Consider the following 16,971-nt stretch of genomic DNA (forward strand, 5'->3'; position numbering starts at 1 on the left):
TTTCAAGTGCGGCTGCTACTAGTAGCCCCGTACTGGCCGGCACGAGTATGGTTCTCGGACCTGGTATCTCTCCTAGACGGCTCTCCGTGGGAGATTCCCGTCAGGAGGGACCTCCTGTCTCAGGCTGGGGGCGCAATATGCCACCCCCACCCAGAGAGGTGGAGGTTATGGGTGTGGCCCCTGAGGGGGCACAACTCATAGGAGCGGGTCTCTCAACCGAGGTTGTTGAGACCCTTCTCCAATCCAGAGCTCCCTCTACGAGGAAACTGTATGGCCTTAAGTGGAACTTATTCGCGAGATGGTGCCGCGAGCGCCACCTGGACCCAGTCAACTGCCCGGTCGGTACAGTTCTGGAGTTCCTACAGTCTCGCCTATCCGCAGGGCTAGCTCACTCCACTCTAAAGGTATACGTGGCGGCCATAAGTGCCTACCACGCCCCTTTAGGTGGCCTCTCAGTAGGTAGAGAGCCCTTGGTCATACGGTTCCTCCGCGGTGCGCTCAGGCTGAGGCCTCGAGTGACACCCAGGGTCCCCACGTGGGACCTCGCTGTGGTGCTAGAAGCTCTCTGCAAGCCTCCATTCGAGCCCTTAGAGGAGTCTACGGATCGCGCCCTCACAGTTAAGATGGCGCTCCTGTTAGCACTCACCTCCCTCAAGAGAGTAGGCGATCTGCAGGCCCTTTCAGTGGCCCCATCTCATTTAGAGTTTGCCCCAGGGATGGCCAAGGCCTTTCTATATCCCAGGGTCGGGTACGTCCCGAAGGTCCCCTCCCTAGCACCGCAGCCAGTAACGCTGCAGGCGTTCTATCCTCCTCCATACGTGGAGCCAGGTCACAGGAAGTTAAACTGCATGTGCCCAGTCAGAGCTTTAGACGCATACGTCCACAGAGCTGCCACGTGGCGTAAAACAGAGCAACTGTTTGTCTGTTACGGCCCCCCTAAGAGGGGGAGCCCAGCTTCAAAACCCACTATTAGTAGATGGATCATCGATGCCATAACTACTGCTTACGAGTCCTCTGATCTCCCCTCACCGTTGGGACTCAAGGCTCACTCTACTCGGGGCATGAGTGCCTCGAGAGCTCTGACGGCAGGTGTCCCAATACAAGACATCTGCAATGCTGCGGGTTGGTCCACGCCCCTAACATTCGTTAGGTATTACGAGCTCGACCTCAGAGCCGCTCCAGGCTCGGCTGTACTCTCGGCCTAGTGCGCTAGGCCTAGAGGGGCAGCCACCTCCCTAGCCAGGAGGAGACTTCTCAAGGCGCATTCTTTCTGCGGAAAGAAGAGAAGTCGTTTCGCCACTCATAAGAGATCTGCAAAACTTTACCCCTTTTGTCCGTGAAAGCTAGACAAAAGCCCTTTCAGTCCCTCTTGTCCTGGCAGAACCCCCAGACAAAGGACTAAGACCCCTCGTGAGCCCGAGGGCCGAGGGGTGCCTCTCGCACTGGCTGGCGAACCAGGCAGAGGTCACGGTTCTCGTGTGCCCGAGGGCCGAGAACTGTACAGCCCTCTTGTCCGCGGAATGCTAGACAATGGCTTAATTCTCCTCGTGTTCTGACGCAGGATGCTATCAGACCGAGTGTACTCCGGTCCCTCTGGTTTCTGGCTTTCCCCAGACCAAGGACTAAGACTCCTCGTCTGCCTTCACAGAAGGCCGAGGAGTGCCTCATGCACTGGCTGGCTACCAGGCAGAGGCACCTACTGTCTTCCCCGTGAGCCCGAGGGCCGGGGATTGCAGTGCCCTCTTGTCCGCGTAATGCTAGACAATGGCTTATTCCCTCGCGTCCTGGCGGAGCTCCAGGCCGAGCCTTGGATCCCTCTTGTTCTGGCTGAACCCCCAGACAAAGGATCACCCTCTCCTCGTGTGCCCGAGGGCCGAGGAGCCTTGAGGTCGAGCTCACCGTCCTCGTGGGTCTGCGGACCGAGGACTTCCCACACCATCTGTCCGCCGAGTGCTAGACAGTGGTCATTCGGTCCCTCTTGTTCTGGCTAACTCCCAGACAAAGGACTAAGACTCTGCGTGTGCCTGAGGGCCGTGGAGTACCTCTCGTTCTGGCTGGCGACCAGACAGAGGAAGACTACCATTCCTCGTGTGCCCGAGGGCCGAGGACTACAGGGCCTTCTTGTCCGCGTAATGCTAGACAAGGGCTCTCTCTTTTTCCACCCTGGTTGAGCAGACACTCGCAGGGCTCGGTAATTATGGGGGCGTTGGTAGTCTCGTTCCCCATAGCGTTCCTGACGCGGCTCGAGTTCCCGGAAGGGAACGTCTCGGGTTACGTATGTAACCTTAGTTCCCTGAGGGAACGAGACGCCGCGTCTCGGACCATAATTCCCGCACCCTGCGGCGCTCGCTTCATTCCTAAAGAGCTGCCGCCGGCTTCAAACGCACGTGCTTTATACTTCCTGGTCGGTGACGTCACCGCGCCTGTGACGTCACCCCCGTCATTTCATTGGTTGTTATACACAGTTCAGAGTGCGGCCCGCCAATGGCGTTTCCCCATAGCGTTCCTGACGCGGCGTCTCGTTCCCTCAGGGAACTAAGGTTACATACGTAACCCGAGACGTTTTTCGCCCTACTCAACTTTACGAACCGAAGTACACAGATGAAGACCTAACCATGCGTAACCTTTCCAACGTGATTACGCAATTTGCAAATTCATGGATGTGCATCTCAGAGCTAACTGAAAGGTAACTATTGTGTTCAAATATGTCAAATAACTTGAATGCCCCCAATATTAAATATGTCAAATTAATAATTTTACACTAATCTAAACTAGTTTAATGCTGCTGTGGGACAATGCGAGAGACACCTTCCAGGGGCTAAATATCACATTATTGAGGTTGCATCCACCTGTAGGCAAGACAAACATCCTGTGGCAACACTGTTAACCCTCTGGGGTTGAAGATGATCGTGAAAAGAATTTAAAATACTAATTTTCATGTCAGTTTTGGTCGTACAGATAAGAATAAGGTATTGTTTGAAACTGCAAAGTCTACTTTTATTTGTATATAGTCATAATAACAATGTGAGCTTTTGTAAAATAAAGAAAATGAACAGGGTGCACTTGGCGCTCCACCGATTTGCTCTGTCACCTCTCTTCACAGACACGTAAATAAAACAACCTGAATCTCAGGGAATACCTGCCTCACAGACATGAGAATTATATGTATAGAAAACTATCTCATAAAGTAATCCGTATGATACTAATGTGAGCTCCAGTTTTTCCTGTCTAAACTTATTATTTCTAATGTAATCACACCCACAAGTAGCTACACTTTTCAAGTTTTAATCATAGAGCCCTTCTGAAGCTGCATTGAAACTGCAATTTGGACCTTCAACCCGCTGATCCCCATTGAAGTCCACTATATGGAGAAAAATCCTGGATTGTTTCCTCAAAAACCTCAATTTCTTTTCAGCTGAAGAAAGAAAGACATGAACATCTTAAATGACATACGGGTGAGTAAATTATCAGTACATTTTTATTCTGGAAGTAAACTAATCCTTTAACCTTAAGCGAAACTCACTGGACATTGAATTCTGAACCGCCACAGTACCTTAAAGCAATACGTGCCTGTACATACATGAAAACATGTCACGGTCACATATTGAACACGTTTTAACGCCACTCAGTGGATATTTCATCAGTATCACAAAAATCGTCAAAAATAAATAAATAAATAAAAAACATGAACCCCACAGATTATGTTATCTCATGTATTAAATTTGGGCCTGAGCACACAAATCAAAGCTTTCTCAATACTTGTCTAAAACAAACACTGTTTTTCCCCTCTTTTTTCAACATCATGTCCAACCTCAGGCACGCAGGGAAATGCCAGGAGTTCTGGAAACACAATATGCATAAGGCCAGTCTGTCTATCCCTGTAATGAGGATCTGAATCAGGTGTCGAACTGTTACCCGAGGCTTATCTTGCTCAAACACACATGACTGTCTTTGCTCTTTAGAGTCATTATCTCAAGGCTGATAACAGTAATAACCCACCAGTGGAGGCTCAGAGTGTTCCACTTTCCAATCTGCACAGTGCAAAATACATTTTATTGTATTTATCTATTTATTTCAAGGTAAACTAGTATTCTGTTCGAGAAAGCAGTGATAAAATATTACCTACATCGGATGGGATGCCAAACAACAGCATAGATGGCATTACCAGCTGTATGAAGAATATCCTACAACCCCTTTTGATCTATTTAAACTGTTACCCAAACAGAGATAAAGCCAGTTCGCAGATTTAATGTATACATTTATACGGATTTAAGCTGAGAAGCCTTCATAGTCTTTGTACTAAGCTGACATCTGAGAAGCCAACACTCAGTCATACAATCAGCCAGATAAACAAGCATCATTCCATGCATAGAAATAAGAGAGACTGTTATGCTTTTGCAGTCTGCCAACATGTGCCTGAGTGAGGTGAATGACAATGTACAGTATGAGCAGCCTCTGGTAACCCAATGTAGTCCTGCATATTTTTTTTGTAGCTGACCCTGCCATCGCTAGCACAGTCTGATCAGAGCCAAGCCTTTGATGATTTTACCACATTAAATTTAATGTGCCCAGTTCCATGCTCTACAATTAGCTTCCATGCATAAGCAGCCTCAATTACTAGTGTTCATGCTGGTGGTTTCACTGGATAAACAAGAAATCTAGTGGGGAGTTGTGGTTACAGGAATAGTTCACTTACATGAAAATTAGCTTAAAATGTATTCACCCACAGGCCATCCAAGATCATCAGAGCAGATCCAGAGAAATTTAGGATTACATTATTTGCTTACCAACTGCACTGCAGTGAATGGGTGCCATCAGAATGAGAGTCTAAACCAATGATAAAATTATCAGAATAATCCACAAGTAATAGCGCCAGTTCATCAGTTCACATCCTGTGAAGTGAAAAGCTGCAATTTTGTAAGAAACAAATCCATCAAGATGTTTTTAACTTTAAACTGTTGCTTCAGTCCATAATCCATAACAATGCTTTCTCCAGTAATAAAAAAATGCATTCGCTGTTGTCTTCTCACATCAAAGTCCATTAATATATTGGTTTAGAACTGTTTTGGACTGTTTTCATGAATGTTTTTGTAACAGATGTGAGAAGGAAGCGCACAAAGACGAGAATGCAACGACAGGTCTTTTAATAAATCAAAACAGGTAAATCCAGACAATAGGGCAGGTGAACACACATCAATGTAACCTTGTGATTGGACAAAGAAACAATGAACAGAGATCAACTAATATAGACAGGGTAATCAGACATCGACAGGTGTGGGTGATAACCAATAAAGACAGGAACAACCAAATATGGGATTAAGAGGGAGAAACCAACATGAACAGTCCAAAGGGGTGTGACAATGAGCAAAATCAACACAGACAGTCCAACGGGGCGTGACATTACTCCCCCCTCCCTGAAGGCACGACCTCGCGCCGTGGAAAAGAGGAAATGGATGGACGGAGGGTAGTAGCTTCTTACTGGGCAGCCGAGGCGGAAGTCCCGGGTGGACAACCAGACACGGTCTCCTGGCCGGTGGATGAAATTGACGGAACGATGCATGTCTGAGTTGTCCAAATGCCTCCGGACTGCCCATAGGAGATGGACGTGAGATGGAATCAGGAAGTTTGTGCTGGAGGAGGTTTTGACAGAGGACGGACATCCGGGAGAAGGACGAACAAGAAAGTTCAGGGTGGGCTTTTCACTTCACAAGATGTTAACTAATGGACTGGGGTCATGTGGATTACTTGTGGATTATTGCAATGTTTTTATCAGCTGTTTGAACTCTCATTCTGACTGCAGAGGATTTATTGGTGAACAAGTGATGCTATGCAAAATTTCTGTTCCATCAAGAAACAAACTTATCTACAACTTGGATGGCCTGAGGGTGATTAGATTTTACCTGTGGGAACTTTTTCGCAAGACACAAAATATGTACCAGCATGTACGTTTCGTGACATATTCAATGTGAAATTATCACTGAGTGGCGCTTAAAGAGTGTTTGTTTTTTGTGATGTTGGTTTTGTATGTGTCACCACAGTTCTGACTTGAAATGTCCGTTGAGTGGCGTTATAACTAATGCTTTGTGATGTTTTAAAATAACGTACCATCTGCACTACACCTAAACCTACCTGATATTATCAACAAAAGCGAATGTGATGCAAAAACGCAATCGCAAGAATGCCATTTTAGCTTGTATTTTGATCTCTCATCTTTCAGCTCTTTCATCGTGAGTCATGTTTTTCATGGGATTTGTACCCAAGGATTCCACATACTAAGTCCAATTTCGTGCCGGCCGAGCTACCGAGCAAGATTGTTACATCTAAAAAGCGAAACATAAGGAGCTGTAATCATAACTGTGTATAAAACGATTACAAGTGCTCGCTGTATTCTGCCCTCCAAAGGCAAAGTGCAGTAACTACGCCAACACTGAAACTGAGAAAAATGCCTATTAAGTTTTTACACCAGCCAGTCAAACATGTTGACACTCTCGTTTCTCTGAAACGGGACAAAACTGAACCAGGAGAATTTGCCACAAGACAAAACAGTTGTCACAATAAAGTCCATTTTAAGCCTTAAAGGAGAAGTCCGGTGATAAGTTCCTTCCAGGGCCCTTGGAAGTCTACCAATGAAGTGTGGAGCTACTTTGTGCCTCGTAAATGGCATAAAACAGTGATTTATTTACATGGCTACTCCGATGCCCTATTCACTCTCATTGACAACCTGTTGTTAGCGTCGGCTAACTGACCCCAGATTTTAGACTGCAGGACACAAACCGAGATGAGATATGCAAGGTACGTTCACACTCGGTATCATGATTCAATACACTTTAGGTCAATATCACACCGGACTTCTCCTTTAATTAAATTTTGACCAAATGTGTAGTTACTGCGCTTTGTCTTTGGAGGGCAGTATTACCGCCTGTAGTGTTCATTTCAGTTGGAAACTGCAGTGATATGGACTTATTGGTACGTACTTGGTGTCCTGCGTAAAAGTTCCCACAGGTATGTTTTTGTCATGAGATCAGGTAGCCAGATGGGGTAAATAAGTTTGTTTTGGGCTTAAAAGTTGTTTTCTCACTGCTGTAATTTTTTATTGTGTGTTTATTTAATTATTGAGAGGAAATCGTGCAGCACATATTAACCGATTCTAAATGCTACTCTCAGCTTTGTGGATGGTGACTGGATGTTATCTAAGAGTATACTTAAGTATTTCAAACTTTGTTTTACCCCAATCAAAGAAATAAAAGAACTTTCCTGTGAGTAAATTGGAGCCTTTAAACTAATCACAGTGCCCAAGAGCAAGATAAACAGTTTCAGTCACTGCAGTAAAACTGTACTGTAATTTGCTCATTTAATGCTTAGGTATAAAAGTGTCTTCAAACTGAAAAATGACCTTATTTTAGAATAATAAACTAAATAAAGAATAAACTGTATAATAACCATTCATGAACTGGCTAGGGAGCAGAAAGACTTTTGTGAGAGCCAACAAAGCTGCCAAAACTTAATTTGCTATACAAATCATTTAAGGCAAAGCCCATTTGAGCCACAGAGAGGTCAGTTTAATAATTAAATCCTTTGTTTAATAAAACATATTGCTTATTATTAGTGCAGACCATATGCACATACTAATGGATAGCACAGATTCTGTTTGTTTACTTGTGCAATCTACTAAAAAAGCATGCAAAAGCAAAACGCATTAACTGCTCTGCTTCAGAACATAATGGAATATAACAAAAAAAGGAAGATTAAATAAAATGTAGTTTAGTTTATCTTAGTTTATAAAAATGACAAAAAGTTTCAAAAGTTGCATACACTTGATTCTACATACTGTGCTGTTACCTGAATGATCTACAGTTTTTTTTTTTTAGTGATAGATGTTGAACTCGAGCCACGTCAGGAACGCTATGGGGAACGCCATTGGCGGGCAGCACTCTGAATCATTGTCTAACAACCAATAGAATGACGGGAGTGACGTCACAGGCACGGTGACGTCAGCGACCAGGAAGTATAAAGCACGTGCGTTTGAAGCCGGCGAAAGCTTTTGTTATTCAGCGAGAGTGCTCTGTGTCTGTCTGTCTAGTTTCATACTGCTGTTTTTTCGTGCCAGTTTGCACACCTTTTATTTGAGTAGTATGACAACCAGGGGAAAGAAAGTTTCAATGGCGGTTCAGCGCCCACATAGACGGTGTGTCCCTCCCTGCCAATGCCTATGTGTGGTTTGCTTGGGAGCGGAGCACGCACAGTCAGCCCTCGAAAAGGCTGACTGCCCGCAGTGTGAGTGTCTTCCGCTGCGGGTGCTCCTTTCCCGGAAAGCCCTCTTCGAGGAGGGGGCTTTCACCAGCGTTCCCCGCGGGTCTGGCCCCGCTTCCGCCGAGGCGGAGCGGCAGCTGCACTCGTGGGTTTCGCAGCTCGATCTGCTGGAGGGTATGGAGACGGGTGATCCCCTATCTCCTCCCTCACTCAGCGGTTCGAGCGATCTCCTCCTGGATGTGGAAGCCCGCACTACGGTTTCTTCCCCCCGGGAGGAGGTCCCAGGGCTTCTTCTATCTTCCTCCGAGGAGGTTGATGTGGAGAGCCCTGGAGAATCCCAACCGCCCCCCCCGTTCGCCTCACTATGAGGAGATCATGGAGGTGCTGACTAGTGCGGTCGCCAAGCTCAACATCTCTTGGCCCCCTGAACAAAACCACGAACCGCAGCGAAGCAGACTAGATGAACGCTTCCTGCGGACAAAGTCAGCACCCCCTAAACGGAGCCTTCCCTTCTTCCCCGATCTACACAAAGAACTTTCTAGATCGTGGGAGAAGCCGTACTCCTACCGCCTCTTCAACCCCGCCGAAAACTATGGAAATGTGGGGGGTGCGGAGGAGTACAGATATAAGACGATGCCACGGGTAGAGCAGACGCTCGCTGGATATCTGTCACCCGGCTCGGCATCGTCTTTGAAGGCTCCGTCCTTGCCCACCAAGCCGCTAAAGCTAACATCTAGCTTGATGGGCAAGGTGTACACGGCAGCAGGTCAGGCTGGTTCTTGCCTCCACACGATGGCAATTCTCCAAGCTTACCAAGCCGACCTGCTGAAGGAGTTTAGCGAGGGCGAGGAAGATAACATCTCTGATATGTGCCGTACGTGCCCCTCCGGCGAAGCCTAGAGGGCGGGGTCAGCACTGCTCTAAGCCGGGGGCCTCGAAGAAGAGGCCTGACCTGAGGGTCGTCCTCCAATCTAAGAGGTCCTCGGCTAAACGGCCCTGACGGTTGTGCATCAGGGCCGATGAGGGCAGCCCCTGTCGAGGGGGTTTGCGTTGCACCACAGTTTAAGGTCACCAAGCCCCCTCGGGGCCCTCAGGAGATCTGTCAGCTAACCCTGCCAGTGTTACAGGGCACGGCAATCTCCCGCGAACATCATTCTCTAGCTGTTCCGCCCGGAAACGTAGCGGACCTGGAGAGTTCGCCACCCGCACAGGGGTCTTCAGAGAAGCTAGTTCAGGAGCATCCTGCCAGTACGCTGTTACAGGTCTCCGAGTTAGCTCCTCAAATAAATCCAGAGAGGCTGGTTCCCTTAGTAGAATTTCTGGCAGCGTGGAAACTACTGCCAAATGTTTCTATGTGGGTCCTGCGCACTGTAGAGAAAGGTTACAGCATTTAGTTCGGCGCCAAGCCGCCGCCTTTCAGCGGGGTATTCCCGACTCTGGTGAGCCCCGAGCAGGGTCTGGTAATAGAACAGGAAGTAGAAACTCTTCTGAGGAAGGAGGCCATCGAGGTGGTCCCTCCACAAGACAGAGAGTCCAGGTTCTACAGCCGGTACTTCATTATTCCCAAGAAGGATGGAGGGCTTCGGCCCATTTTAGATCTCAGGCAATTGAACCGCTCAGTCAGGAAACTGAAGTTCAGAATGTTAACTATCAAACATGTCGTGTCACAAATCAGGTCCGAGGACTGGTTTGTCACGATAGATCTAAAAGACGCATACTTTCACGTCTCCATCCTTCCCCAACACAGGAAGTTTCTCAGGTTCGCTTTCAGGGGCAAAGCTTACCAATACATAGTGCTTCCTTTCGGCCTAGCTCTCTCACCCAGAACTTTTACAAAGTGTGTGGATGCTGCTCTGGCTCCTCTGCGACTCCAGGGCATCCGCATACTCAACTACATAGATGACTGGCTGATCCTGGCCAGCTCGGAGCAGTTACCGGTTCAACATCGAGGTGTTGTTCTCGCTCACATGAAAGAATTGGGGTTGAGACTGTCACGAATGTCACCTGCTCGGATCGAGTCGATCCTTTCTGCAGTAAATGCGGTCAAGCTAGATACCTTTTTGTCTGCTGCACATGAGACCACTGCAGTGGTGGCTCAAAACCAGGGGGTTCTCCCCGAGGGGAAACCCGTTCCGCAAGGTCACGCGGCGCTGCCTACGTGCCTTGGCCATGTGGAAGAAACCCTGGTTCCTCTCTCAGGGTCCGGTATTAGGGGCTCTTTGTCGCCGCGTTTCGCTAGCAACAGATGCATCCCTCACCGGCTGGGGGGCGGTCATGAGTGGCCGCTCAGCCCAAGGCCTGTGGAGCGATCACCATCTCTCCTGGCACATAAATCGCCTAGAGATGCTGGCCGTATTCCAGGCCCTGAAGTGTTTCCTTCCAGACCTGAGAAACCGTCACGTGCTGGTCCGTACAGACAGCACTGCGGTAGTCTATTACATAAATCACCAAGGAGGTCTCCGCTCACGCCCCTTATACAAGTTGGCGTACTGGATCCTCCTATGGTCTCAAGGAAAACTTCTCTCCCTGAGAGCAGTCCATATTCCTGGACATCTGAATGTGGGAGCAGACGTCCTGTCGAGGCAGGGGCCGAGGCCCGGGGAATGGATGCTTCACCCACAAGTAGTGAAGCAGATTTGGAGAGTGTTTGGCCAGGCTCAGCTGGACCTCTTCGCGACTCGAGAGACATCGCAATGTCCCCTCTGGTAGTCTCTAGTTCCTCCAGCTCCTCTCGGACTGGATGCTATGGTACAGACGTGACCGAGGCTTCGTCTGTACTCCTTTCCCCCGATCGCTCTGCTCCCGGGAGTTCTGGAAAGAGTACGCCGGGTTCAAGTGCGGCTGTTGCTAGTAGCCCCGTACTGGCCGGCCCGAGTATGGTTCTCGGACCTGATCGCCCTCCTCGACGGCTCTCCATGGGAGATTACCGTCAGGAAGGATCTCCTCTCTCAGGCTGGGGGCGCGATTTGCCACCCCCACCCAGAGAGGTGGAAGTTATGGGTATGGCCCCTGAGGGGGCGCAACTCATAGAAGCTGGTCTCTCAACTGAGATTGTTGAGACCCTTCTTCAATCCAGAGCTCCCTCTACGAGGAAACTTTATGGCCTTAAGTGGAACCTGTTTGTTAGATGGTGTTGCGAACACCGCTTAGACCCAGTAACTGCCCGATAGGTACAGTACTGGAGTTCCTACAAACTCGCCTTTCCGCGGGGCTAGCTCATTCCACCCTGAAGGTGTACGTGGCGGCTATATCTGCCTACCACGCTCCTCACGGTGGCCTCTCAGTGGGCAGAGACCCCCTGGTCATTCGTTTCCTCCGCGGTGCACTCAGGTTGAGGCCTCGAGTGAAACCGAGGGTTCCTACATGGGACCTGGCCGTGGTGCTAGAAGCTCTATGCAAGCCTCCATTTGAGCCCATAGAGGAGATTTCAGATCGTATGCTTACTATAAAGACAGCGCTGCTGCTAGCTCTTACCTCTCTGAAGAGAGTTGGGGACCTACAGGCCCTTTCGGTGGCCCCTTCACATATTGACTTTGCCCCAGGGATGGCCAAAGCTTTTCTCTACCCGAGAGTTGGGTACGTTCCCAAGGTCCCGTCCCTAGCACCACAGCCGGTTACGCTTCAGGCGTTCTATCCTCCTCCATTCTTGGAGTCCGACCATAGGAAGTATAACTGCATGTGTCCAGTTAGAGCACTAGATGCATATGTCCACAGAGCTGCCATGTGGCGTAGATCAGAGCAACTTTTTGTTTGTTTCGGCCCTCCAAAAAGAGGGTGCCCGGCTTCAAAGCCTACAATCAGTAGATGGATCATAGATGCCATTTCTACAGCTTACGAGTCCTCTGGTCTCCCATCCCCGTTGGGAGTCAAGGCTCACTCTACTCGAGGCTTGTCAGCCTCTAAAGCTCTGACGGCAGGTGTCCCTATTCAGGACATCTGCAATGCTGCGGGTTGGTCCTCGCCTCTGACATTCGTCAGATTTTATGAACTCGACCTCAGAGCCACTCCTGGCTCCTTCGTTCTCTCGCCTTAGCAAGGAAGCTAAGCCCGAAGAGATTCAGCCCCCTCCATAGCCAGGAGGAGAATCCTCAAGGCGCATTCTTTTTAGACAAAGAAGAGAAGTCCTTTTCGCCATGTTCCTCCTCGCGTGCCTAAGGGCCGAGGAGTATTTCTCCCCCTGCAATTGGCCTCATGGCAAGCAGCGGTAGAGAACTGCATCCTCGTGTGCCTGAGGGCCGAGGATCACACTGCCTTTTTGTCCATGGAATACCAGACAAAGGCTCATACCTCTCGCGTCCTGGCAAAAGTACCAGGCCGAGTCCTTTCAGTCCTTCTTGTTCTGTTTTTTCCCAGACAAAGGACTAAGACTCCTCGTGTGCCTAAGGGCCGAGGAGTACATCTTGCGCTGGCTGGCTACCAGGCAGAGGCCTATCACTGTCTTCCTCGTGCGCCTGAGGGCCGAGGATTACATTGCCCTCTTGTCCGTGGAACACTAGACAAAGGCTTATACCTCTCGCGTCCTGGCAAGGTCACCAGACCGAATCATTTCAGTCCCTCTTGTTCTGGCTCCTCCTAGACAAAAGACTAAGACTCCTCGTGCGCCCGAGGGCCGAGGAGTACCTCCTGCGTTGGCTGGCTACCAGGCAAAGGTATTCATTCTTCCTCGTGTGCCCGAGGGCCGAGGATCATATTGCCCTCTTGTCCGTGGAATTCTAGACAAAGGCTCATACTTTTCGCGTCCTGGCAAGGTAACCAGGCCGAGTCTTTCAGTCCCCCTTGTTCTGGCGATACCCCAGACAAAGGACTATCACTTCTCCTCATGGGCCTGAAGGCTGAGGAGCACTCTTGAGGTCGAGTACCCTGTCCTCGTGTGCCCAAGGGCCGAGGACCATTTACACCATCTTGTCCGTGGAACACGAGACAATGGTTATTTCAATCCCTCTTGTTCTGGCATTTCCCAGACAAAGGACTAAGACTCCTCGTGAGCCTGAGGGCCGAGGAGTACCTCTGGCTCTGGCTGGCGACCAGACAGAGGTCTACTACCTTCCTCGTGTGCCCGAGGGCCGAGGATCACTTTGCCCTCTTGTCCGTGGTATACTAGACAAAGGCTCATCCTACTCGCTTCCTGTGCTCTGGCAAGAACCACCAGACACAACTTTCTTCCACCCTGGTCCTAGCAGACACTGGGCAGGGCTTGGAAATTATGGGGGCGTTGACAGTCTCGTTCCCCATAGCGTTTCTGACGCGGCTCGAGTTCCCGGAAGGGAACGTCTCAGGTTACGTATGTAACCCTATTTCCCTGAGGGAACGAGACGCCGTGTCTCGGACCAAAATTCCCGCACCCTGCGGCGCTCGCTTCATTCCTAAAAGAGCTGTCGCCGGCTTCAAACGCACGTGCTTTATACTTCCTGGTCGCTGACGTCACCGCGCCTGTGACGTCACTCCCGTCATTCTATTGGTTGTTAGACAATGATTCAGAGTGCTGCCCGCCAATGGCGTTCCCCATAGCGTTCCTGACGCGGCGTCTCGTTCCCTCAGGGAACTAGGGTTACATACGTAACCTGAGACGTTTCTCCTGAACAGTTAAACTGCCCGCTGTTCTTCAGAAAAATCCTTCAGGTCCCACAAATTTTTCTGAAGAACAGCAGGCAGGTTAATAGTTTAAGACAAACAATGAATACATAAACATCTATATAAAAAAAAGCCTGTGGATCATTCAGGCAACAACACAGTATTAAGAATCAAGTGTATGCAAACCTTTTTATAAATTCAACTATTATTTATTTTTGTGGACTATATGTAAATGTCTTTTATGTGAAATATCTTATTCAGGTCAGTACTAAATAAAAAACAACATGCATTTTGTATGATCCCTCTTAGTATGGTAAAATAATTAACATTCAGCAGATTCTTTAAGGTGTATGTAAACTTTTGACCTGTATATATAACATTTAATTTGGCTTCAAATGTAAATTATTCATTTAATTTTTGACTTCAAAAAGGATTTAAAACCCTGGTCTTGATTGACAGTTCAGATTTGACAGTTTTATCCTGAGAATGATATATTAAATGCGCTGTTTGTTACACTGATTCCTCTTATATGTTTCAATCAGTGTTTTACAGTCATTCCCACTGTTAACATTCTTTGGCATATTTATATTCTGCCATTTGGAGGTCTTCCTATGCTCAAAAAATGCTTGAATCAGCAGTAAACAAATCAGACAGTGCAGACAGATCTCTCTAGAAAATAACAGTGACGGATGGAAAAGCATGATTGATAATTATAGTTAGTGTGCAGGTGAACCAACAGCAGAGAAGTGAAGCTTTTGATCTCATTTTAGAGGCTGTCATGTGTAAATGCGCTGCCTGGCCGTGCCAGACCCAGAGCGAAGGGACTAGAGTTCCTACCTCATTTAGCTGTTTTTGAAGATGTGCGAGTCTGATAAAGCTATCATCCATGCTATCCCTCAGCCTCAAAAGACAGGCAGGTTGATAGCGCCAGACACTGCTGTCTATCTCAGCTGCCGGTCTTCCTTTGCATACTTGCCTCTCTGGGCCTCTGAACATGCTCTTATCTCTGACTTTCTGCCAATGGTCCGATCGGACAGATGGCTGGCTGAAGAGGGCACCGGGGTGGGCTCGTTTCTATCAGAGTGGGGGAAATCAATGTGTGTGTGGTGGCACATGCAACTTTGGATCAAAATCTTAAAAAATCTAATGGCAAAAGACGAGGGCGGAAGGTCACAGTGCTTTCTTGCTTCATCAGAAGAAGAAGATGACAACTCTTACAAGTTCTGTTTGTCCCTTCAGACAATTTGATGAAGGCAAAATTACTCCTGACATGTTTTTAGCTCTTTTTAGATCTCCTGATCTAAGTACATCAAGCTGACATCTTTGGACTGAAGAAAATCATGACAGCTGATCGCTTTCTGAAGTTTTTGATTCTTCTTGGATTTGTTGGGAAAATGGAGGGACAGCTGCTGAAAATTCAGCTTTATTCACTCCTAGATGTCATCCAAGATGTTAATGTCAATGGTTTTTGAAGAAAACATTTCAGGGTTTTATTCCATATAGTGGACTTCAATGGGGATCAATGTGTTGAAAGTCCAAATTGCAGCTTCAAAGGGCTCTACATGATCCCAGCAGAGGAATAAGGGTCTTATGCAGTGAAACAGTCAGGCATTTCCTTAACTGAAAAAAAAAATAAAAAATCGATATACTTTTTAACCACAAATGTGACCCAAAAATACATTGCATGGGTCAAAGTTATCGTTAAATTTTTCTTTTATGCCAAAAATCATTTGAATATTAAGTAAAGATCATGTTCCATGAAAATATTTTGCTAATTTACTACCGTAAATATATTAAAACTTAATTGTAAAATTTAAAATATGCATTGCTAAGAGCTTAATTTGGACAATTTTAAAGGCAATTTTCTCAATATTTTGATTTTTTATTGCACCCTTAGATTCCAGATTTTTAAATAGTAGTATCTCGGTCAAATATTGTCCTATCCTAACAAACTATACATCAATGGAAACTGCACTTTGGATCTTCAACACATTGATCCCCTTTGAAGTCCACTATATGGAGAAAACTCCTGGAACGTTTTCTTCAAAAACCTTAATTTCTCTTCAAATGAAGAAAGAAAGACATTAACATCTTGGATGACATAGGGGTTAGTTAATTATCAGGAAATTTTAATTCAGGAGTGAACTAATCTTTAAAATATCTTGATCTGTCTTGATTTTCTCACTATCTTCTTTTGACTTCCAACTCAGGACTGCATTGATAAGCCCAGAGAACTTTTTGAAGGCTTTCCCATCAGGCTTAGACTCACATTTGACTTTTATCTTTTAGTCGCATTGTGAGGCCCAGTGTTTTTCCTAGAAGACGTCGTTATGGTTTTAAGTGAATTTTAAATAAGTAATATCTGTGATAAATGTTTTATTCATTTTTACATCAAAACTGTACTGACATTTTGCCTTGACACTCTGGTCCTCATGAGAGTTAAAAGACAATGGAGGACGTCCACACTAATCTGGGCAGCCAATTATTTTTTCTTTTAAGCAGACCATCCCTTTGTTAATTTTCTTTCGTTTTTCCAATTAAACGAGATAAAACATAAAAGCATATCAGCATTAATGCCCATCCTGATTTCTTTAAAGGGGTGTCTTTATGCATGCATAGTGAAGAAAGTTCCCAAATCCTTTCTAGTGCGAGTCTCCCAGCAGAAACAAATTCAAAGGCCTTTGTAAGTCAGTGGCCAATACACCAGGGAAAGCGAGAAGATCTGAGGATCTATTCTCGTGATACTTTGGGATTTTTTTTGGGCTTTTGGGGTTTTGGGCTCTGTACATTTCTGAACTTGCCTCCAAAGTGGTACGTGCTTCCTGTTGTGATCTGGACAGGCGAGGTGGTTCTCACAGCTGATGCTTCATCCCCATCAATGGTCAGCATGGCAAAATTCTCTTTGGTCAGGAAACGAACATCATGCCATTCTCCATCATTCAGACCAGAACCTATAAGAAAAGATGGGAAACTACTGTTCAACATATGCAGGGTTTGTACAGATATTGTAAAATGAAATTCCAGGACTTTCAGGGACTTTAAGCAGTACTTTTTTATTTTTAAGGATTTCAAACAGAGATCTCTTTTAAATTTAAAAAATAAATAAATAGATAAATTAAAATATATCAATAAAACAAAACAGCAAAAATA

At 46.9% G+C, this 16,971-nt stretch overlaps 1 protein-coding gene across 1 annotated transcript in view; it reads right to left on the reverse strand.

Moving 5' to 3' along the window:
• cntnap2a (contactin associated protein 2a) overlaps window positions 1-16,971 on the reverse strand; it is a 598,272-nt gene that overhangs the window by 236,731 nt on the left and 344,570 nt on the right. The window contains exon 9 of the mRNA XM_073831069.1: window positions 16,623-16,772. Coding sequence (XP_073687170.1) covers window positions 16,623-16,772 — 150 coding nt within the window. The remainder of the gene's footprint in view (window positions 1-16,622; window positions 16,773-16,971) is intronic.

The sequence above is a fragment of the Garra rufa genome, chromosome 24, assembly GCF_049309525.1.
Source record: "Garra rufa chromosome 24, GarRuf1.0, whole genome shotgun sequence".
NCBI lineage: Eukaryota > Metazoa > Chordata > Actinopteri > Cypriniformes > Cyprinidae > Garra > Garra rufa.